A 19162-nucleotide genomic window follows, 5' to 3' on the forward strand; every position below is an offset into this window, starting at 1 on the left:
CTCCTTATTCATGACCAATAATGCTCATTAACAGCCATGATTCCTCATTATTTCAGCTGTTACAACTCTTGGTTGCTAGCTGTTACAACTCATTTGCTATAGTGCATGCATAAACCTGTTACAATTCCTTTGTTATGGAGCATGTATAACCGTGGCTTCACATGATGTGTTTTAGGTTACTTGGTGTTCCTAGTAACACATGCGATGTCACTAATAGATCTCCAAGATGTTATGCATAGTTATCGAATCTCGAACGACTCTCGATGCACCAATGGTTGTTGATTCGATCGGGATATTTGGTTGAAGGGACCGTACTGTATGCTAACCAAAATCTACTAGTTCTTGCAGGCACTATCAGTAATACCTAGGGAATCATGGGGCGATGTTGCTAGGCGCTCTTACCATGATTCGATGGGTAAGTCAAAAATTGTTGTTCTGAGTCACAAGGAGTCGTGAGCCCACGGCTAGCTGTATTCCTGAACCATTGAGGGTTACACAAGTAATGGATTACTAAAACCCCGTAGAGATAGTTAAATTTAAAGAGTTAAATTTAATGAAAGAGAAGTTGAACTTCTTAATTAAAAGGGAGTGGGATTTCCTAAAATGACATAGGGATGGGCATTTTTGGAAATCACTGAATTCGGATTCAGAAAAATTATCTTGACTTTAAAAGATGCAGAAATGGTTTCTGTGCACATTGGTGAAATCAGTTTATCAATCGGAGTCACGATAAATTTTATATTAATTTTTAGAACAACAGGCTTGGCTTGTTGGGCTTAAGTTATGGATTGTGGGCTTTAAGGAGTTAGAGTCATGATATAATTATAACTAGAAATTATCTATAAATAGAGGTGTTGGGTTCGAAAATTACATACATTGAATACTGCAATTTTCGAAATTCACTCTATACTATTCAAGAGGTTTTTTCGAAAATTCCTCTGTCCCTTTTGGAGAAAATTCGACTTGTGATTTTTGTGAAAAATTACAAATCGAATTAACAGATCAAATCTGTTTATTCCCTACGTAAAACTTCTGATTGATTTCTAGTGCAGTCAATCAAAGGGTTTCTGTTTTTCATTCGTGGACCTAATTCCGGAGTTAGATCGTGACTGTCATCGGTTCCCGGGATTTACAAGAAGAGCAGATTAAATTCTGTTGGAGTCCACGATCAAGCCTTTGCTTGACGAGGTAAAAATTTAACTGTGTTTTTATTTTTACTTGAACAAATTTAATCGTAAAAGTTTTGATACCCATATATGGAATCGTTCCATATAATAAAATAAAATTTTTAAACTTTCGCTGCACCGGGTATCAATTCTTAATTGATTTGAACACATTTTCCAACAGTGGTATCAGAGACAGGTTGCTCAGATCAAACGATTAAATTAATCGATTGTACAAAATTTTTAAGCCTCGATTTTTGAAACAAAACGAAAATTTTAAAATTGAATTTTAATGGGCAAATCGGGCAGCGATCGTCGCTGCCCAAGGGGCAGCGACGGGCTGCCCTGCCCGGGCCCCTCTTTGGGGCGCGGGCTGCCCAGGATTTTCCCGGGCAGCCCGGAAAAAATTATTTTTAATTTTTAATTAAAATTTTAATTTTTGAAATTCTAGTTTTTGATCCGATCGAAAATTATTTTTGATTGGTTCACGAGGCATCGGATCGAATTGTTCGAGTCCGAAAATTTTAAAATTGATTTTTGGATATATTTGAATTTTTGAAAAATTTATAAATTTATCCGTTAAATTAAATTTTATAAAATTAATTATTTTGGTACAATTGATGATAAGATATGATCTTATGGTTGGATAAGATAAAATATGATTTTATCTTTTAAATTATGATGCCTTTGCATGTTTATCCAATTATTTAATTATTGAATTAATTATTGGATAAAAGATGATCGATTGTCATGACCAATGTTTTAGTTGTATGTTAGGTAATTTACATTTGTCTTATTGTTGTTGGATTTTATTAATGGGCTTGATTTATAGCCCAATATGATTGTCATATGTAATAAAAGTGGGCCTGGTTTATGGCCCGTTCCCACCCCTAAAAATGTATCCCATATTTGTCATCGAAATTTATTGTAAATTTATTAGACTTAGTGGGAGACAAAGATTTGAAGAAATGGTGGGCCCGGCAGACAATGAAGACCGAAGAAATGTAAATTAGAAGCTCAATGTAATAGGATTGCATTGCATACTTGCATATCACCTAGGATTGAACTTAGACTCGTGATTGGCAACCACGGGTCGATTAGTTAATGAGATCGATCATTCTTAAATAATATATGATATTATTGATGTATGCATGTTTAGACTAAATTGTATGAATCCCTCAAGCATACATAAATTGCATGATGAGACAAATTTTCAAAATTAAAAATCCCTCATTTTAAATATGATTTAAATTGATATCAAGATTAATAAAAAGGGAATTTAAATATTTTTTAAATATTCCTACCTTCCATCAACGATCAATGTATGAGATGCTACCCGCGGATACGGTTCGGCTCATATTATTGGGGGGGGGGGGGGGGGGGGGGCGTTCGTCGGAAAGCTATACATTGGATCGACACATGTTGTAAGTTGGGTGGAACTCCCATGAGATTGGCTCATATTATTGGGGTTCCACATGGCGACCGTCCATCACAACTTAATATTGATAGGTTATCTTGACATGTCACAATAAACGACGTCATATTATTGGGCCCTTATTGGACATGAGGTAAAAACATGGGGGTTACTTGGGCTCTACCTTTTGAAAATTATGGTTGGCTGATATTATTCGGGATCATGATTTGTCAATTGGACTCCATGTTCTCACTAAGGAAAACAGTTTTCCCGTTTTCACTAGAGGGTAGTGAAATCGTTAAAATAGTGGGAGCGTAATTCATAAAATTAAAATTCGCCATATTTTATGTCTTAGTAAATTAATTAAACAATCATTGATTATTGTCTGTTTCCTTTTCAGTATACTATTACAATGACTTCTCGCAATCCACTGTTTTCAATTCTCGAACAAAACAAATTGACTGGCGCAAACTATACGGAATGGTTCCGTAAGTTGAAAATTATTCTTACTTCGGAAAAAGCTTTCTACGTGTTAGAGAAGCCGCCTCCGAAGGAAGCCCCGGCTAATACAAGTCCGAAAAAGTTGGCCAAACTTGATTTATGGTGGGACCATGATATTAAGGCCAAATGCTACATGCAGGCTTCGATGTCTGATGAGCTTCAAAGGAGATTCGAGGATACCGTGAATGCTGCTGACATTCACAAGAACCTCAAGGAACTCTTTGGAGCTCAGTCAAGGTCGGAGAGGTATGCCACCATCAGAGAGCTCATGATGAGCCACATGCGAGATGGGACTTCGGTCCGTGAGCATGGGGTGCGCATGATTGGGCTCATTGAAAAGTTGGTAACACTCGACTTGACTTTGGAGCATGAACTTAGCGCGGACTTGTTGCTTCTATCACTTTCTTCATCGTTTGACGGTTTTGTGATGAACTTCAATATGAACAAGATAGAGGCCATCCTTGAAGAGATGGTCAATATGCTTGTCACATATGAAGCCACACTAAAGAAGGATAAACCGGTACTCTTGGTTGGCTACTCTTCTAACTCTAAGAAAGGATCAAGTGGAAAGGGTAAGAAACGTTCTACCCCGCCCAAGAAGATTGTACCAAATAAGAAGGGAAAGACCAAGGCTTCAATTGGAATAAAAGATGAAAATGTTTGCCATTACTGCAAGAAACCCGGTCATTGGAAACGTAACTGCAAGGAATACCTCGAACAGTTGCGAACTACAAAGGGTATGTTTTACATTGAAATAAATGTTTCGCTTAATACTTCTTCTTGGGTATTGGATACCGGATGTGGATCTCACATCTGCAATGATTTGCAGGTGATGACAAGAAGTCGTAAGCTAAGGATGGGTGAGACCCAGCTAAGGCTCGGGAATGGTTCTAGAGTCGAAGCCAAAGCTATAGGAGATATTTATTTAGTTTTGCAGAACAATTTTAAGTTATTTTTGAGAGATGTTTTATATGTTCCGGATTTGGTCAAAAAACATTATATCTATTTTTATGCTTGATAGAGATGGTTTTTCTTGCAATTTTATGAATGAGATTTGCAATATTTACAAGAATGAATGTTTGATTGGAAATGGACAACTTGAAAACGATCTATATAGATTAAAATTAAAAGATGTTCCAATTAATTATGTTGATAAACCGGTAACAACAATTAAAAGGAAAAACGATAGTCAAAACCCGGCAAACCTTTGGCATGCTAGGCTAGGTCATATTTCCTCAAGGAGGATGAACAAGCTAGTGGGAGAGGGCATGTTTGATATGTCTGATATTAACTCTCTACCTACTTGTGAGTCCTGCCTAAAGGGAAAAATGACTAAATCTCCTTTCGAAGGGAAACCTGAGCGTAGTCAAAATCTGTTGGATTTGATCCATATAGATATTTGCGGTCCATTTAGGATTGGTACTAAATATGGAAACACCTACTTCATTACCATTACCGATGATCATTCTAGGTATGGGTATTTATATTTAATGAAATATAAGTCTGAAGCATTTGAAAGGTTCAAAGAATTCAAGGCTGAAGTAGAAAACAAACTAGGTAAAAGTATTAAGGCACTTCGATCGGATCGAGGTGGAGAATACTTAAGTACCGAGTTTTTGGACTATCTAAAAGAGAATGGGATTCTCTCTCAGTGGACTCCTCCGATGACACCTCAGCTGAATGGTGTTTCGGAGCGTCGCAATCGAACTTTGTTGGACATGGTTCGATCCATGATGAGCTTCACTGAGCTCCCACCTTTGTTTTGGGGCTACGCGCTTGAAACGGCGGTATTGTTGTTAAACAACGTCTACACTAAAGCAGTAGATAAAACACCATACAAGTTATGGAATGGCAAAGCTCCTAAGTATTCGTACTTGAGAATTTGGGGATGTCCTGCTTACGTGAAGCAGACAGTGAGAGATAAGTTGGATAGTCGATCCACCTTATGTTATTTTGTAGGGTATCCGAAGAATTCAATCAGATATTATTTCTATCATCCTGCTGAAACAAAAGTGTTTGTTTCAAGGAATGCCACCTTCTTTGAGAAGGAGTTCTTATTGGATAAGAAAGGCAAGATGATGGAACTCGAAGAAATTCGAGAAGAACCCGAGATACAAAATAGCGATCCTACACCTCAAGAATCATCGCAAGACACGCCTATTACTAGGAGATCCGAGAGGACTTCTAGGCCTCCTATTAGATATGGTCTTCTTCTTGAAGGGAATCAAAGTGAACCCGACATTGGATGTGATCCAAGAAACTTCAAGGAAGCAATTTCTGATGCGGATTCGAATTTATGGCTTGAAGCTATGCAATCGGAAATAGACTCGATGCATTCTAACCAAGTTTGGTCTTTAGTAGATCCTCCCGATGGAATTGTTCCAATTGGGTGCAAATGGATCTACAAGAGAAATCTTGGGCCTGATGGAAAGGTATTGACCTACAAGGCACGATTGGTAGCAAAAGGTTATACTCAAAGACAAGGAGTTGACTATGATGAAACCTTTTCACCAGTCGCAATGTTCAAGTCCATAAGAATCCTTATTGCCATAGCAGCATGGTATGACTATGAGATATGTCAAATGGATGTAAAGACTGCATTTCTTAATGGAAACACTAAGGAAGATATCTATATAATGCAGCCTGAGGGATACACATCCATGGAAAGCGAGCATAAGGTATGCAAGCTTCAGAGATCAATCTATGGTCTCAAACAAGCATCAAGAAGTTGGAACCAGAAATTTGATGAAACGATAAAGGATTTTGGTTTTATCAAGAACCCGGAGGAACCATGCGTGTACAAGAAAGTAGTTAAGAATGCGGTAACATTCTTAGTACTTTATGTTGATGACATCCTACTCATGGGAAATGATGTAGGGATGTTGCAGTCAACAAAGATATGGTTATCAGGTAGATTCTCGATGAAGGATTTAGGTGAGGCATCCTATATTCTAGGAATTCAGATCTATAGAGATAGATCTAAAAGAATGATAGGACTCACTCAATCAACCTACATCGACACCATATTGAAAAGGTTTTCAATGGATGGGTCCAAGAGAGGACATCTACCTATGTGTTATGGAGTTTCTCTATCCAAGTCTATGTGTCCTAAGACTGACGAAGAGATAGAGAAGATGACACATGAAACGACCCTACCTCTTTAATATAAATAAATATGCGAATTTTTTTTTATATATACTTACTAAGTAAAGATATGTACATACATGCCCATACATATATGCACAGAATAAATAGATTTAAAAATAAATAAACTAAATAAAAATGCAACCTTTAATAAATTAAATATCTGAGTCAAACATTTAATAAAATACTGACATAAGCAAAAATAAATAAAATTTTGCATGCACTGAAAATATTTAAATAAAATATTCCATACTGTCAACCACTGAAAATAAATAAATAAATGTATAACATGCTAAAATATTCAAAACATGCATAAAGACTCAGACGACTATCACGGTCACGGGGTCACTGCATGTCCGCTCATATGTCCTCGCCGCCGGTGGGTACTACATCCTCCTCTATGTACTCACCTGCACCATACCAGTGTAGTGAGCCTAGAGGCCCAACATGCTAACATAACAAGGGTTTAAAATAATTTAAATCACTTTAATACTAATACATAACATATACATGAATGAGCATGCTAAAAAAAATATCATGACATAACATAACTTAAATTAACTTAAATATCATAATCATACATAATACATAAACATTGTTGAGCAAAGTATTTTCTAACATCGCATGGTTGTATCCATAGTATAACCTTAAATCATACATTAAATACTGATCAGCGTGGAAACCAACGTACGTGGCGGTGACGAATCACCTCTTAAATTGGCAGTAAACTGCCCTTCAATAGTTCACATATGGGGACGAATCCCCCTCAAATTGTCACACTACTTCAACTTCCAACATAAAAATTATTTTTCTTTTGCTCAACCTTAAACATTAAATCATGCATAAAAATTATTTCATGAATGCATGTACTTAAATAAAATATGTGTCCTTCATATATATTTAATTTAATTTTTATACTAACATATAAATACTAAAATAACATTCATGCATAAAATAATTAAATATATATTTAGGACACATGCAATTTCTCATGGTTTGTGCTGGACTGCTGACCCTAACTCTCAAGCCCATTTACTTAAATCTGGCCCATTAATCCTGAGACTGACTCATTAATATACTTAAGCTCAATAATTAATTATTCTAAGCCCAAATAATTAATTAAAGCCCATTAAAACAATCCTGGTCCAATAACATTCTATTCCGGCCCAATGGGCCCAAAAGCCCAAAGACTGGCCCAACAACTTTCATGGGCTCCCAAGCCCATAAAAATTATTAGGCTAACTTAAAATAATTATTCAAGCCCATTAATAAACTTAAATGTAGCCCATTAATTTAATTAATCTAATTAGCCCAATTAAAACACTTTAACTTAATAATTAACTTAAAAAAAATAAAATACCCGAGCCCGACTAACTTGACCCGGACTCGGACCCAACTAACCTAACCCATGACTCACTGAATTGACCCGGACCACCAACCCGACCCGGAAACCCACCTGGAACCCTAACACCCGACGCCCTAGCCCCAATTCTGATGCGACCGTGAGCAGCAGCCACTCCTTGGCTGCTGCCGGTGTAAGACCCAGAAGTTAATTATCTGGTAATTTGGCATAATTAGAATTATTATTGAGATGCTAAATTAAAATAATTATTTATGCCAAATAAATTAGTAAGTGTATTAAAAATATGTATTTTTGAATATCGAGATTTAAACGATATAAAATACATATTAGAGCTAAAATAATACACGAGCGTTAAAATATCTGGACTGTGTCAAGTTGCCCAAATAATAATTAAATAAAGGACACACACACCCTTACATATATACATATCCACGCTTCAGTCAAAAGCTAAGGAAAGAAAAAGATAAGAGAAGTCATCCCCAAATCCCGTCACTCCCGTCACCCCTCTGCGCAGCTCCGGTAAATTGCCCATAACTTCTTCGTTCGGAGTCCAAAATTCGATTCGTTTGTTGGGTTTTCTTCCTTACATCCGTGGCTTCGATTCAAGCTAAGAATCGATGAATTTGATGCCCGTTTGAGCCCGAATCGAGCTACTTTCAGAAGCTAGACGTGCTGCTATTTTCTGCTGCGTTTCTTCAGGTAAGAAAGCTTCGATCTCAGAGTCTTTTAGACAATAATTCTGCTGTATTTCGAAGCTTATAGATAGCTGAACCTTCCCTTGTTCATTCAGTTCATTTCCAGCCTTTTTCCGGTGAGTTTTCCGGCGAGCTCGAAGGCTGTCCCGGTCCAGCTAGTTTAGCTTCGAGTTGTGATGTTTTAATCCCTTCTTCCAGCCTTCAGCGTGAGTTTTCAACTGGTTTAGTTGAGGTATAGTGGGCTGCTCGATATTGGGATTTTACCCGCTTGGATTTAATTTGATTTCGTTGGTTATATCGCATCGTTTTGATATATATTGGAATATTAATTGTGTTGTAGGCCGAAACTTTGGGAATTAGAGTTGAGGACCTTCGTTTGAATTGGTATAGGTATGTTACGGTTGGTAACATACAACGGTAAAAATATAAATATTGTTTTGCCGATATTATATTGATTACGTGAACTATATGGATTATGTGAATTTAAATGCCTCGTTGTTTATATGTTAAATTATTTGATATATTTTGTGGCATTTAGAATAGGGCATGATATTCACTACATCACACGTTGAGCCCTATCATTCTTGTTACCCGTTATCATGTTGTATTGTACTCTGGGCACACATATTGTTATTTCGGGAATCAGCTGGTGGCTTTTTATGCCTAGTATCCCTGAGACCGAAATTATGATTGTCTATTCCTTGATGCATTTTCTGTGTGATATGCACATGGAATCTTGACATCGTATGTTGTTCGTTATTGTGCCTATCTGTTGTATCGATATCAGCTGTATGGAGGCCGAGTCGTGGGTGTTTAATTTCACCCAGAACGACATACCTCGCATACTTGGCAGGGCGGTTTAGTTACATGACGATGTAGCTCCCCTGTGTTCTAGCTCGAGCATTGTTCCAGTTGTTATCGTACTGTTTGTTGGCTCCTGTTATCCCGTTTACTTTGAGCCCAGTTCATGCATTGCATACTACATTTTATAATGTGTTTATGCATAGTTTATATGTCTTGTTGTTGTTGCCTAACTGTTTCATACCAGAATCCTAACCTCAGTTAATTCTGGGGGGCTACTGTGGCTGCTGTTTGGCACCATGGTAGGCTACCCAAGTGACTTTTCAGCACCAGGCGGAGGTTCCGCTGGCGGAGCTCGTTGAGGAGGTTGGATCATGTCTTGTCTCCCAGTTATATTATATATTATCGGAGTTATATTATGTATTATGTTAGAGTCATTTTTATATTCTCCGGGGAGATGCCCCGATGTATTTGTGTTGTATTTGAGAGTTCCTGCTATGTTTTAAATTATTATCAAGCCTTGTCGGCTCAGGTATGTGTTAACTGTTTTAATTTGTTTTCGTGCCTGGCCGGCACATGGTTGTGTGATGTTTAAGTTTGTTGAGTTCCTAGTTTTAGTTATTTTAAATAAACTGTTGTCTGTGTATTTTGGGATGTCCTACTTACGGGGAGGTCATGCCGAAATTTTTATAGGCCCAAAATTTATTTTAAATCGTTTTTCCGCTGCTTTGACTTCTAATTATTTGTTTGTATGATAATTAAATGTAATTAGAGTAACCGGGCCTCACATCATGGTATCAGAGCATAAACTGGGATATGCTCAAACTAGAGTCTAGGACACTCGAGTCTAGACACTAAAGTTGATTTTGCGCTTGTTGTTGCTACTTTTCAGCATGTTTACGTGCCTATGTGATATGTTTATTTTCATTCTAATTTTGTTGTGATTTATATTTTATAGAATGGCTGAAAGTGGTAATAATGCTAGTCGTGGTCGTGGTCGTGGTCGTGGGAGACCTCGCATTGATGTTAATACCGAGGTTCATCAAGCTACTGGACGATTGGAACAACTTAGGATGGATGAGTTAGTTGCCCGTTTCCATACCATGCGTCCACCTCGTTATTTTGGTAATGAGGGACCTGAAAAAGCTGAAATCTGGATTACCGAGATTGAAGATCTCTTTGATTTGATTGAATATCCGTCGGCGCAACGTTTGAAGCTAGCACTCCATCAGTTGAAGGATCGTGCTAAGATGTGGTGGGCTACTACCTTGATGACTTTGGAATCTCAGAAAGTAACACCGTCTTGGGATGTATTCAAGCTGAAGTTCAGGGAAAGTTATTGTCCTCCATCGTTCTATAGTGCCAAATCAACTGAATTCCATAATTTGAAACAAGGAAATATGTCGGTACAAGACTATGCTGATACTTTTTACGAACTGTTGAAGTATGCTCCTCATGTTGCTGCTAGTCAGGGAGCTATTGTTGAAAGCTTCACTGAAGGATTAGATGATCGCTTGCATCCATTTGTCTCGACTGGAAAGCCAATGAATTATCCCGAAGCTGTGGAATTGGCAAAAAGGGCTGAGGCAAGTTTTCGAAGGAGAGGTGGAAACAAGACTCCTATCCAGCACCAATCTGTCAAGCAATCTTCAAGTCATTTTAGTACTTCATCTTTACGTCCAAAAGGGAAACAATTCAAGAAATCTGGCTCTAGTTCTACTAGTTCTGAAGGTTCTGGAAAGCAGAGTGGACAACGCTACACTGGTCCTTATTGTGATAACTGCGGTGGGAAACATTTCAGCAATCAATGTGTGGGAGTTCAAGGACTTTGCAATGTTTGTGGCAGACCAGGACACTTTGCTCGAGTTTGCCCCAGTCAGACAGGAAAATCAGTGCAGGCAGGTGGTGGAACACCTAGTGGCAAATTTTCTGCACCATCCCACTCTTCTCAGCAGTCGAGCAAGCCTCATCAGCAATCAAGAGGTCAAGGTGGTCAGCAAAATCAGCCACCAGTTCGTGTATTTGCCTTGACAGAGGACGAGGCACAGGCAGCTCCAGGTACTGTAATTACTGGTAATTGCACTCTATGTGGTTTTACAGCACGATTACTCTTTGATACTGGAGCATCGCATTCGTTTATATCTCGTGCATTTGTCGCTTCCAATGATCTTTGCACCACTAGTATGAATGGTAATTTATCAGTTGCTACTCCAATGGGAAGAATGATCATAACTGATAATGCTGTGTTTAATGCGGTGTTGCTCTATGCTGATAATGTGTTGTACCTGAATCTTATAGTCCTACCTATGCATGATTTCGATTGTATTGTGGGTATGGATGTTCTAACTTCTAATAAAGCCACTGTCGATTGTTATAGAGGAATAGTTCGATTTAGACCTAGTTTTGCTCCTAAATGGAATTTCTATGGTCGAGGTTCACGAGCTAAGATTCCTTTAGTCTCTCCTATCGAAATGACTCGTCTGTTGGACTCAGGAAATGAAGGTTTTCTTGTTTATGCTGTCGATCTGTCTCAAGGTGAGCGGTCAATATCTGACATTCCTGTTGTCTGTGAATTTTCTGATGTATTTCCTGAGGAAATTCCTGGATTTCCACCAGAACGAGAAGTTGAGTTCAGTATAGAACTGATGCCAGGAACTGAACCTATATCTCGAGCACCGTATCGATTAGCTCCTGTTGAGTTAAAAGAATTGAAAGAACAGTTACAGGAATTGTTGAGTAAAGGTTATATTCGCCCAAGTTCTTCACCTTGGGGTGCTCCTGTTCTTTTTGTTAAAAAGAAAGATGGCACGATGAGAATGTGCATTGATTACAGACAATTGAATAAGTCAACCATCAAGAACAAATATCCACTTCCAAGAATTGATGACTTGTTTGATCAGTTACAAGGTACGGCGGTGTATTCCAAGATTGATCTTCGCTCTGGATATCACCAAGTACGAGTTAGACAACAAGATGTTCCGAAAACAGCATTTCGCACTAGATATGGACACTTTGAATTTTTAGTTATGCCTTTTGGTTTGACTAATGCTCCTGCTATTTTCATGGACTTGATGAATCGTGTATTCAGAAAATATCTCGATAAGTTTGTCATTGTTTTCATCGACGATATTCTTATTTATTCTAAGTCCGAAGAAGAACACGCCAAGCACTTGAGGTTAATTCTTCGAATTCTTCAAAAGAAACAATTATATGCAAAGTTGTCCAAGTGTGAATTCTGGCTAGACAGAGTTGTCTTTCTAGGCCATGTTATCTCTGAACATGGTATTTCTGTTGATCCAAGTAAAGTAGAAGCAGTATTGAATTGGCCAAGACCGACGAATGTGCCAGAGATTCGGAGTTTTATGGGTTTAGCTGGTTATTATCGTAGATTCATTGAAGGATTCTCAAAGATTGCTAAACCTATCACTTTGTTGACTCAGAAAAATCAGAAATTCATTTGGTCTGATGAATGTGAGTCAAGTTTTGTTGAGTTGAAGAAGAGATTGACTTCTGCACCAGTACTTACAATTCCAAGTGGTTCTGGAGGATTTGTTGTTTGCACAGATGCTTCGTCTCGAGGTTTAGGTTGTGTCTTGATGCAACATGGCAGAGTAGTGGCTTATGGTTCTCGTCAGTTGAAGACACATGAATCTAGATATCCTGTTCATGATTTGGAATTGGCTGCTATTGTCTTTGCTCTAAAAATCTGGAGACATTATCTATTTGGAGAACAATTTGTAATTTATTCAGATCATAAGAGTCTCAAATATTTATTTTCTCAATCTGATTTGAATATGAGACAAAGACGTTGGATGGATCTGTTGAAAGATTATGATTGTGAGATCCAATATCAGCCGGGAAAAGTGAATGTCATTGCGGATGCTTTGAGTCGTAAAGTCGATAATGATGCTCAACTCTCCTCAATCTATATTTCTAAGTTGCACGAGGATTTCTGCACTTCTGGTTTGAATTTTCAGATCCAAGGGAATGCTATCTGTGTTTCTCAGATTTCTGTTGAACCTGAGTTAATTCAGATTATTAAAGCTGCCCAAAAGTCAGATGATCAGATTCAGAAATCTTATGATTTAGTGACTCAAGGACATCAATCTGGATTTTCAATTTATTCTGATGACTCTCTTCGATTGAATGGAAGATTGGTTGTCCCAGATATTCCTGACTTGCGCACAGCCATCCTTAATGAAGCTCATTGCACTCGTTATAGCATTCACCCAGGAGGCAAGAAAATGTATCATATTCTCAGACCTCAATTTTGGTGGAAGAACATGAAGAAGGATGTAGTTGAGTTTGTATCTCATTGTATGGTCTGTCAGCAAGTTAAGGCAGAACGTATGAGACCAGGAGGATTACTACACAGTCTTGAAGTTCCTCAGTGGAACTGGGAACATGTGGCTATGGATTTTGTCACTCATTTGCCACGTACTTCTCGTCACTTCGATGCCATTTGGGTAGTGGTTGATAGATTGTCCAAGTCAGCTCACTTTATTCCGTATGAAAGGACTTACTCGTATAAGAAAATGGCTCGTTTGTTTATTGAGAATATTGTGAGACTGCATGGAGTTCCAGTTGCAATAGTCTCTGATCGTGACCCTAGATTTACTTCAAAGTTTTGGACTAGCTTTCAAAAAGAAATGGGTACACGACTTGCGATGAGTACTGCATACCATCCTCAGACCGATGGTCAAACTGAGCATACAATCCAAACTCTTGAGGATTTGCTTAGAGCTGTAATTATGGATTTTAAAGACAGTTGGCAAGAAGCTTTACCATTAGTGGAATTTTCTTACAATAACAGTTTCCAAGTGACTATAGGTATGGCTCCTTTTGAAGCTTTGTATGGTCGTAGATGTAGATCACCTCTCTGTTGGGATGAGTTCGGTGAAAAGCAATTGACTGGACCCGAGATTGTTCAGGAAATGCATGACAAAGTTCAGTTGATCCGTCAAAGAATGAAAGCTGCCCAAGATCGACAAGCAAGCTATGCAAATAAACGTCGTCGACCTTTGGAATTTCAAGTTGGAGATTTTGTATTTCTGAAAATCTCACCGTTTAGAGGTGTTGTTCGCTTCGGTATGAGAGGTAAGTTGTCACCTCGATACATTGGTCCCTATAGAATTGTTGAACGTATTGGGTCTTGTGCTTATCGGTTGGAGTTGCCACAATCTTTGGATGGCATCCACGATGTGTTTCATGTATCTATGTTGCGTAAGTATGAGCCCGATCCGTCTCATGTCATTCAGCCTGATGAGGTTGAACTGGATCCAGCATTGTCTTATACTGAGTATCCTATGTGTATCCTGGATCGCAAGGAGAAAGTTCTTCGCAACAAAGTTGTACCACTGGTTCGAGTTCAGTGGTCGAGGCATGGGGTAGAGGAATCTACTTGGGAGACAGAGGAGAAGATAAGAACTTCTTATCCATATTTGTTTGATTCCTAGCATAGAATTGTGGTGTCTTGTGTTTCAGATGTATGTGTGTAAACTGAAATTTCGAGGACGAAATTTGTTTTTAGTGGTGGAGAAATGTAAGACCCAGAAGTTAATTATCTGGTAATTTGGCATAATTAGAATTATTATTGAGATGCTAAATTAAAATAATTATTTATGCCAAATAAATTAGTAAGTGTATTAAAAATATGTATTTTTGAATATCGAGATTTAAACGATATAAAATACATATTAGAGCTAAAATAATACACGAGCGTTAAAATATCTGGACTGTGTCAAGTTGCCCAAATAATAATTAAATAAAGGACACACACACCCTTACATATATACATATCCACGCTTCAGTCAAAAGCTAAGGAAAGAAAAAGATAAGAGAAGTCATCCCCAAATCCCGTCACTCCCGTCACCCCTCTGCGCAGCTCCGGTAAATTGCCCATAACTTCTTCGTTCGGAGTCCAAAATTCGATTCGTTTGTTGGGTTTTCTTCCTTACATCCGTGGCTTCGATTCAAGCTAAGAATCGATGAATTTGATGCCCGTTTGAGCCCGAATCGAGCTACTTTCAGAAGCTAGACGTGCTGCTATTTTCTGCTGCGTTTCTTCAGGTAAGAAAGCTTCGATCTCAGAGTCTTTTAGACAATAATTCTGCTGTATTTCGAAGCTTATAGATAGCTGAACCTTCCCTTGTTCATTCAGTTCATTTCCAGCCTTTTTCCGGTGAGTTTTCCGGCGAGCTCGAAGGCTGTCCCGGTCCAGCTAGTTTAGCTTCGAGTTGTGATGTTTTAATCCCTTCTTCCAGCCTTCAGCGTGAGTTTTCAACTGGTTTAGTTGAGGTATAGTGGGCTGCTCGATATTGGGATTTTACCCACTTGGATTTAATTTGATTTCGTTGGTTATATCGCATCGTTTTGATATATATTGGAATATTAATTGTGTTGTAGGCCGAAACTTTGGGAATTAGAGTTGAGGACCTTCGTTTGAATTGGTATAGGTATGTTACGGTTGGTAACATACAACGGTAAAAATATAAATATTGTTTTGCCGATATTATATTGATTACGTGAACTATATGGATTATGTGAATTTAAATGCCTCGTTGTTTATATGTTAAATTATTTGATATATTTTGTGGCATTTAGAATAGGGCATGATATTCACTACATCACACGTTGAGCCCTATCATTCTTGTTACCCGTTATCATGTTGTATTGTACTCTGGGCACACATATTGTTATTTCGGGAATCAGCTGGTGGCTTTTTATGCCTAGTATCCCTGAGACCGAAATTATGATTGTCTATTCCTTGATGCATTTTCTGTGTGATATGCACATGGAATCTTGACATCGTATGTTGTTCGTTATTGTGCCTATCTGTTGTATCGATATCAGCTGTATGGAGGCCGAGTCGTGGGTGTTTAATTTCACCCAGAACGACATACCTCGCATACTTGGCAGGGCGGTTTAGTTACATGACGATGTAGCTCCCCTGTGTTCTAGCTCGAGCATTGTTCCAGTTGTTATCGTACTGTTTGTTGGCTCCTGTTATCCCGTTTACTTTGAGCCCAGTTCATGCATTGCATACTACATTTTATAATGTGTTTATGCATAGTTTATATGTCTTGTTGTTGTTGCCTAACTGTTTCATACCAGAATCCTAACCTCAGTTAATTCTGGGGGGGCTACTGTGGCTGCTGTTTGGCACCATGGTAGGCTACCCAAGTGACTTTTCAGCACCAGGCGGAGGTTCCGCTGGCGGAGCTCGTTGAGGAGGTTGGATCATGTCTTGTCTCCCAGTTATATTATATATTATCGGAGTTATATTATGTATTATGTTAGAGTCATTTTTATATTCTCCGGGGAGATGCCCCGATGTATTTGTGTTGTATTTGAGAGTTCCTGCTATGTTTTAAATTATTATCAAGCCTTGTCGGCTCAGGTATGTGTTAACTGTTTTAATTTGTTTTCGTGCCTGGCCGGCACATGGTTGTGTGATGTTTAAGTTTGTTGAGTTCCTAGTTTTAGTTATTTTAAATAAACTGTTGTCTGTGTATTTTGGGATGTCCTACTTACGGGGAGGTCATGCCGAAATTTTTATAGGCCCAAAATTTATTTTAAATCGTTTTTCCGCTGCTTTGACTTCTAATTATTTGTTTGTATGATAATTAAATGTAATTAGAGTAACCGGGCCTCACAGCCGGCTTGCTCCGGCCGCCCCTGGCCGGAGCGCCACCGCCCAGACGTAGCCCACGTCTGGGCGGTTTGAACCTAGCCCCTGAACCCAAACCATGCAGCCCAGCCCCTAGCCGAACCAACCCCTTCCCGTGAACCCTATTCTGCGCACTACAGGAGGCCGATCGAACCTTCTGGTTTTCCTGGGCTCGTTTGGCTCGAACCACTCGAGCCATTCAAGTCCAAGCTACCCTCACAACCCTCTGAACCTCTGACCAGCAGCTAGATGCAACCATGGCTAAGAAAAACGTGAGTATGAACCAACAATCCAACAAAACCGTGCGCCTTCATCGAAACTCAAACCATTTTCTGAAAAAAAAAAACTTACAAATTTTCGATGCATAACATTACACACACTATAACAACTGATATGGCATAAAAAAATCGAAAGGAAACATGCCTTTCACCGATAAAAACAATGGAAGGAATAGGCGGTGGCGAATCCGGGACGACGATCGACGACGACAAACTTTGAAGCTTCAAAACTAGGCTATGGATTTCCTTGCTGGTGCTAGCCGAAGAAGATGATGAAGAACAAGGGAGGTGTCGGCTGAGTGAGTGGAGGCGTGTGTGTGTGGGGTTGGGTAGGTTAGATTAGTCTAGGTTTAAGTTTTTTAATTAAAATAGATTTTAGGATAATTAAAAATATTATTAAGGATATTAAATATATAATATATAACTAAAAAAAACTCTAAATAATATTTAAAATCTGATAACTTTAATAAAATCCCAAAATATAAAATTAAGGGAATTTTAAAGATAATAAAAAGTCATTATTTTGGCTTATTTTGAATAAAAACGGACTCCTAAAATTATATAAAATTAAATAATAAAAATTTTGAGGAAATAAAACTCAAAATAATATTTTTGAGCTCTTAAAAGGCTCATGAAATAAATTGGATAGAAAGTTGTCATCTCGTCCGTCCACGGTCCCGTCTACGCGATAAAATAATTTAAATACTAAAAATCATAAAATCACCAATTATGGGTTAAATGCTTAAAAATAAATTAAATCATGCACAAATAATTCACATAATTATTTAACCCATAAATCTAAAATTTTAAATAATTAAATTTCCTAATTATGCATGCGGATTTACGTATTAAAAATACCGGGTGATACAATTCTCCCCCCCCTTAAATTGGATTTCGTCCTCGAAATTAAAGTACTTACCCGAACAACTCCGGGTAGCGAGTCCTCATATCTGCCTCGGTCTCTCAAGTAGCTTCCTCCTCCGAATGATTAAGCCACTGGACTCTGACCATCGCTATGACCCGCGTCCTCAATCTGCGCTCCTCCATAGCCATGATCCGTATAGGCCTCTCCTCAAATGCTAACTCCGGTGTCAACTGAAGAGGCTCAAAATCCAACACATGTGACGGGTTCGAGATGTATCTCCGAAGCATGGATACATGGAATACATTGTGCACTGCCGCTAGCCCTGGTGGTAGAGCTAAACGGTAGGCCAACGTGCCAACTCTCTCCAAGATCTCGAATGGCCCTATATATCTCGGATTAAGCTTGCCTCTCCGGCCAAATCGCACTACTCCCTTCATAGGTGACACCTTCAGGAATACGTGATCACCTACAGCGAACTCCAAATCTCGTCGTCGAGTATCTGCATAACTCTTCTGACGACTCTGAGCAGTCCTCATGCGATCCCAAATCTGTGTCACAATATCAGCTGTCTGCTGCACAATCTCAGGAGCAAGTAAAATCCTCTCTCCAACCTCATCCCAATGCACAGGAGATCTGCACCTCCTCCCGTACAATGCTGCATAAGGAGCCATACCTATAGACGACTGAAAACTGTTGTTATAGGTAAACTCCACTAATGGCAGTCTAGTCTCCCACGAGCCCTGAAAGTCGATGACACAAGCTCTCAGTAGATCCTCGAGAACCTGGATCACTCTCTTAGACTGACCATCTGTCTGGGGATGGAACGCTGTACTGAACAAAAGTCTAGTCCCCAATGCAGTGTGCAAACTCCTCCAAAACGCAGACGTAAATCTCGGATCTCTTTCTGATACTATCAATACTGGTATGCCATGCAGTCTAACAATCTCCTTGATGTAAAGCTCTGCATACTGTGTCAACGAGTAAGTAGTCCTCACCGGTAAGAAATGAGCTGACTTGGTGAGTCTATCCACGATCACCCAAATAGTTGTGCATCCTCTGGCACTCCTCGGTAAGCCAACTACAAAGTCCATCGTAATATTCTCCCATTTCCATTCCGGAATAGGAAGAGGTCTAAGAAGTCCTGCTGGACGCTGATGCTCAGCCTTGACCTGCTGACAAGTCAAGCACTCTGACACAACTCTCCCGATGTCTCTCTTCATCCCGGGCCACCAATACAATAGCTGCAAATCTCGATACATCTTCGTACTT

At 38.9% G+C, this 19162-nt stretch overlaps 1 protein-coding gene across 4 annotated transcripts; it reads left to right on the forward strand.

Annotated features, from left to right (window-relative positions):
- The first annotated feature begins 8033 nt into the window (after positions 1-8033).
- On the forward strand, positions 8034-16730 carry LOC140881709 (uncharacterized). 4 transcript variants are annotated; one of them, XM_073287232.1, is made up of 6 exons: positions 8034-8284; positions 8376-8512; positions 8621-8670; positions 9388-9447; positions 10040-11139; positions 16209-16730. In XM_073287232.1, the coding sequence occupies exons 5-6, from the start codon at positions 10041-10043 to the stop codon at positions 16265-16267; spliced, it is 1158 nt and encodes a 385-aa protein (XP_073143333.1). In that variant the 5' UTR covers positions 8034-8284; positions 8376-8512; positions 8621-8670; positions 9388-9447; position 10040; the 3' UTR covers positions 16268-16730. The 4 variants fall into 4 exon arrangements, with proteins under 4 accessions (XP_073143333.1, XP_073143331.1, XP_073143334.1 ...); XM_073287230.1 differs by having other exon boundaries at positions 9388-11139; XM_073287233.1 differs by having other exon boundaries at positions 9388-11139; positions 16255-16730.
- Positions 16731-19162: the final 2432 nt, after the last annotated feature.

Source organism: Henckelia pumila, chromosome 2 (genome assembly GCF_033568475.1).
Source record: "Henckelia pumila isolate YLH828 chromosome 2, ASM3356847v2, whole genome shotgun sequence".
In the NCBI taxonomy this organism is placed as follows: Eukaryota; Viridiplantae; Streptophyta; class Magnoliopsida; order Lamiales; family Gesneriaceae; genus Henckelia; species Henckelia pumila.

Coding starts and splice junctions, on each gene's coding strand:
- LOC140881709 (XM_073287230.1), top strand. CDS start 10,041: ATGGCTGAAAGTGGTAATAATGCTAGTCGTGGTCGTGGTCGTGGTCGT. Junction 11,140..16,208: donor CGAGGCACAGGCAGCTCCAG/GTACTGTAATTA, acceptor TCCTAACCTCAG/TTAATTCTGGGGGGGCTACT.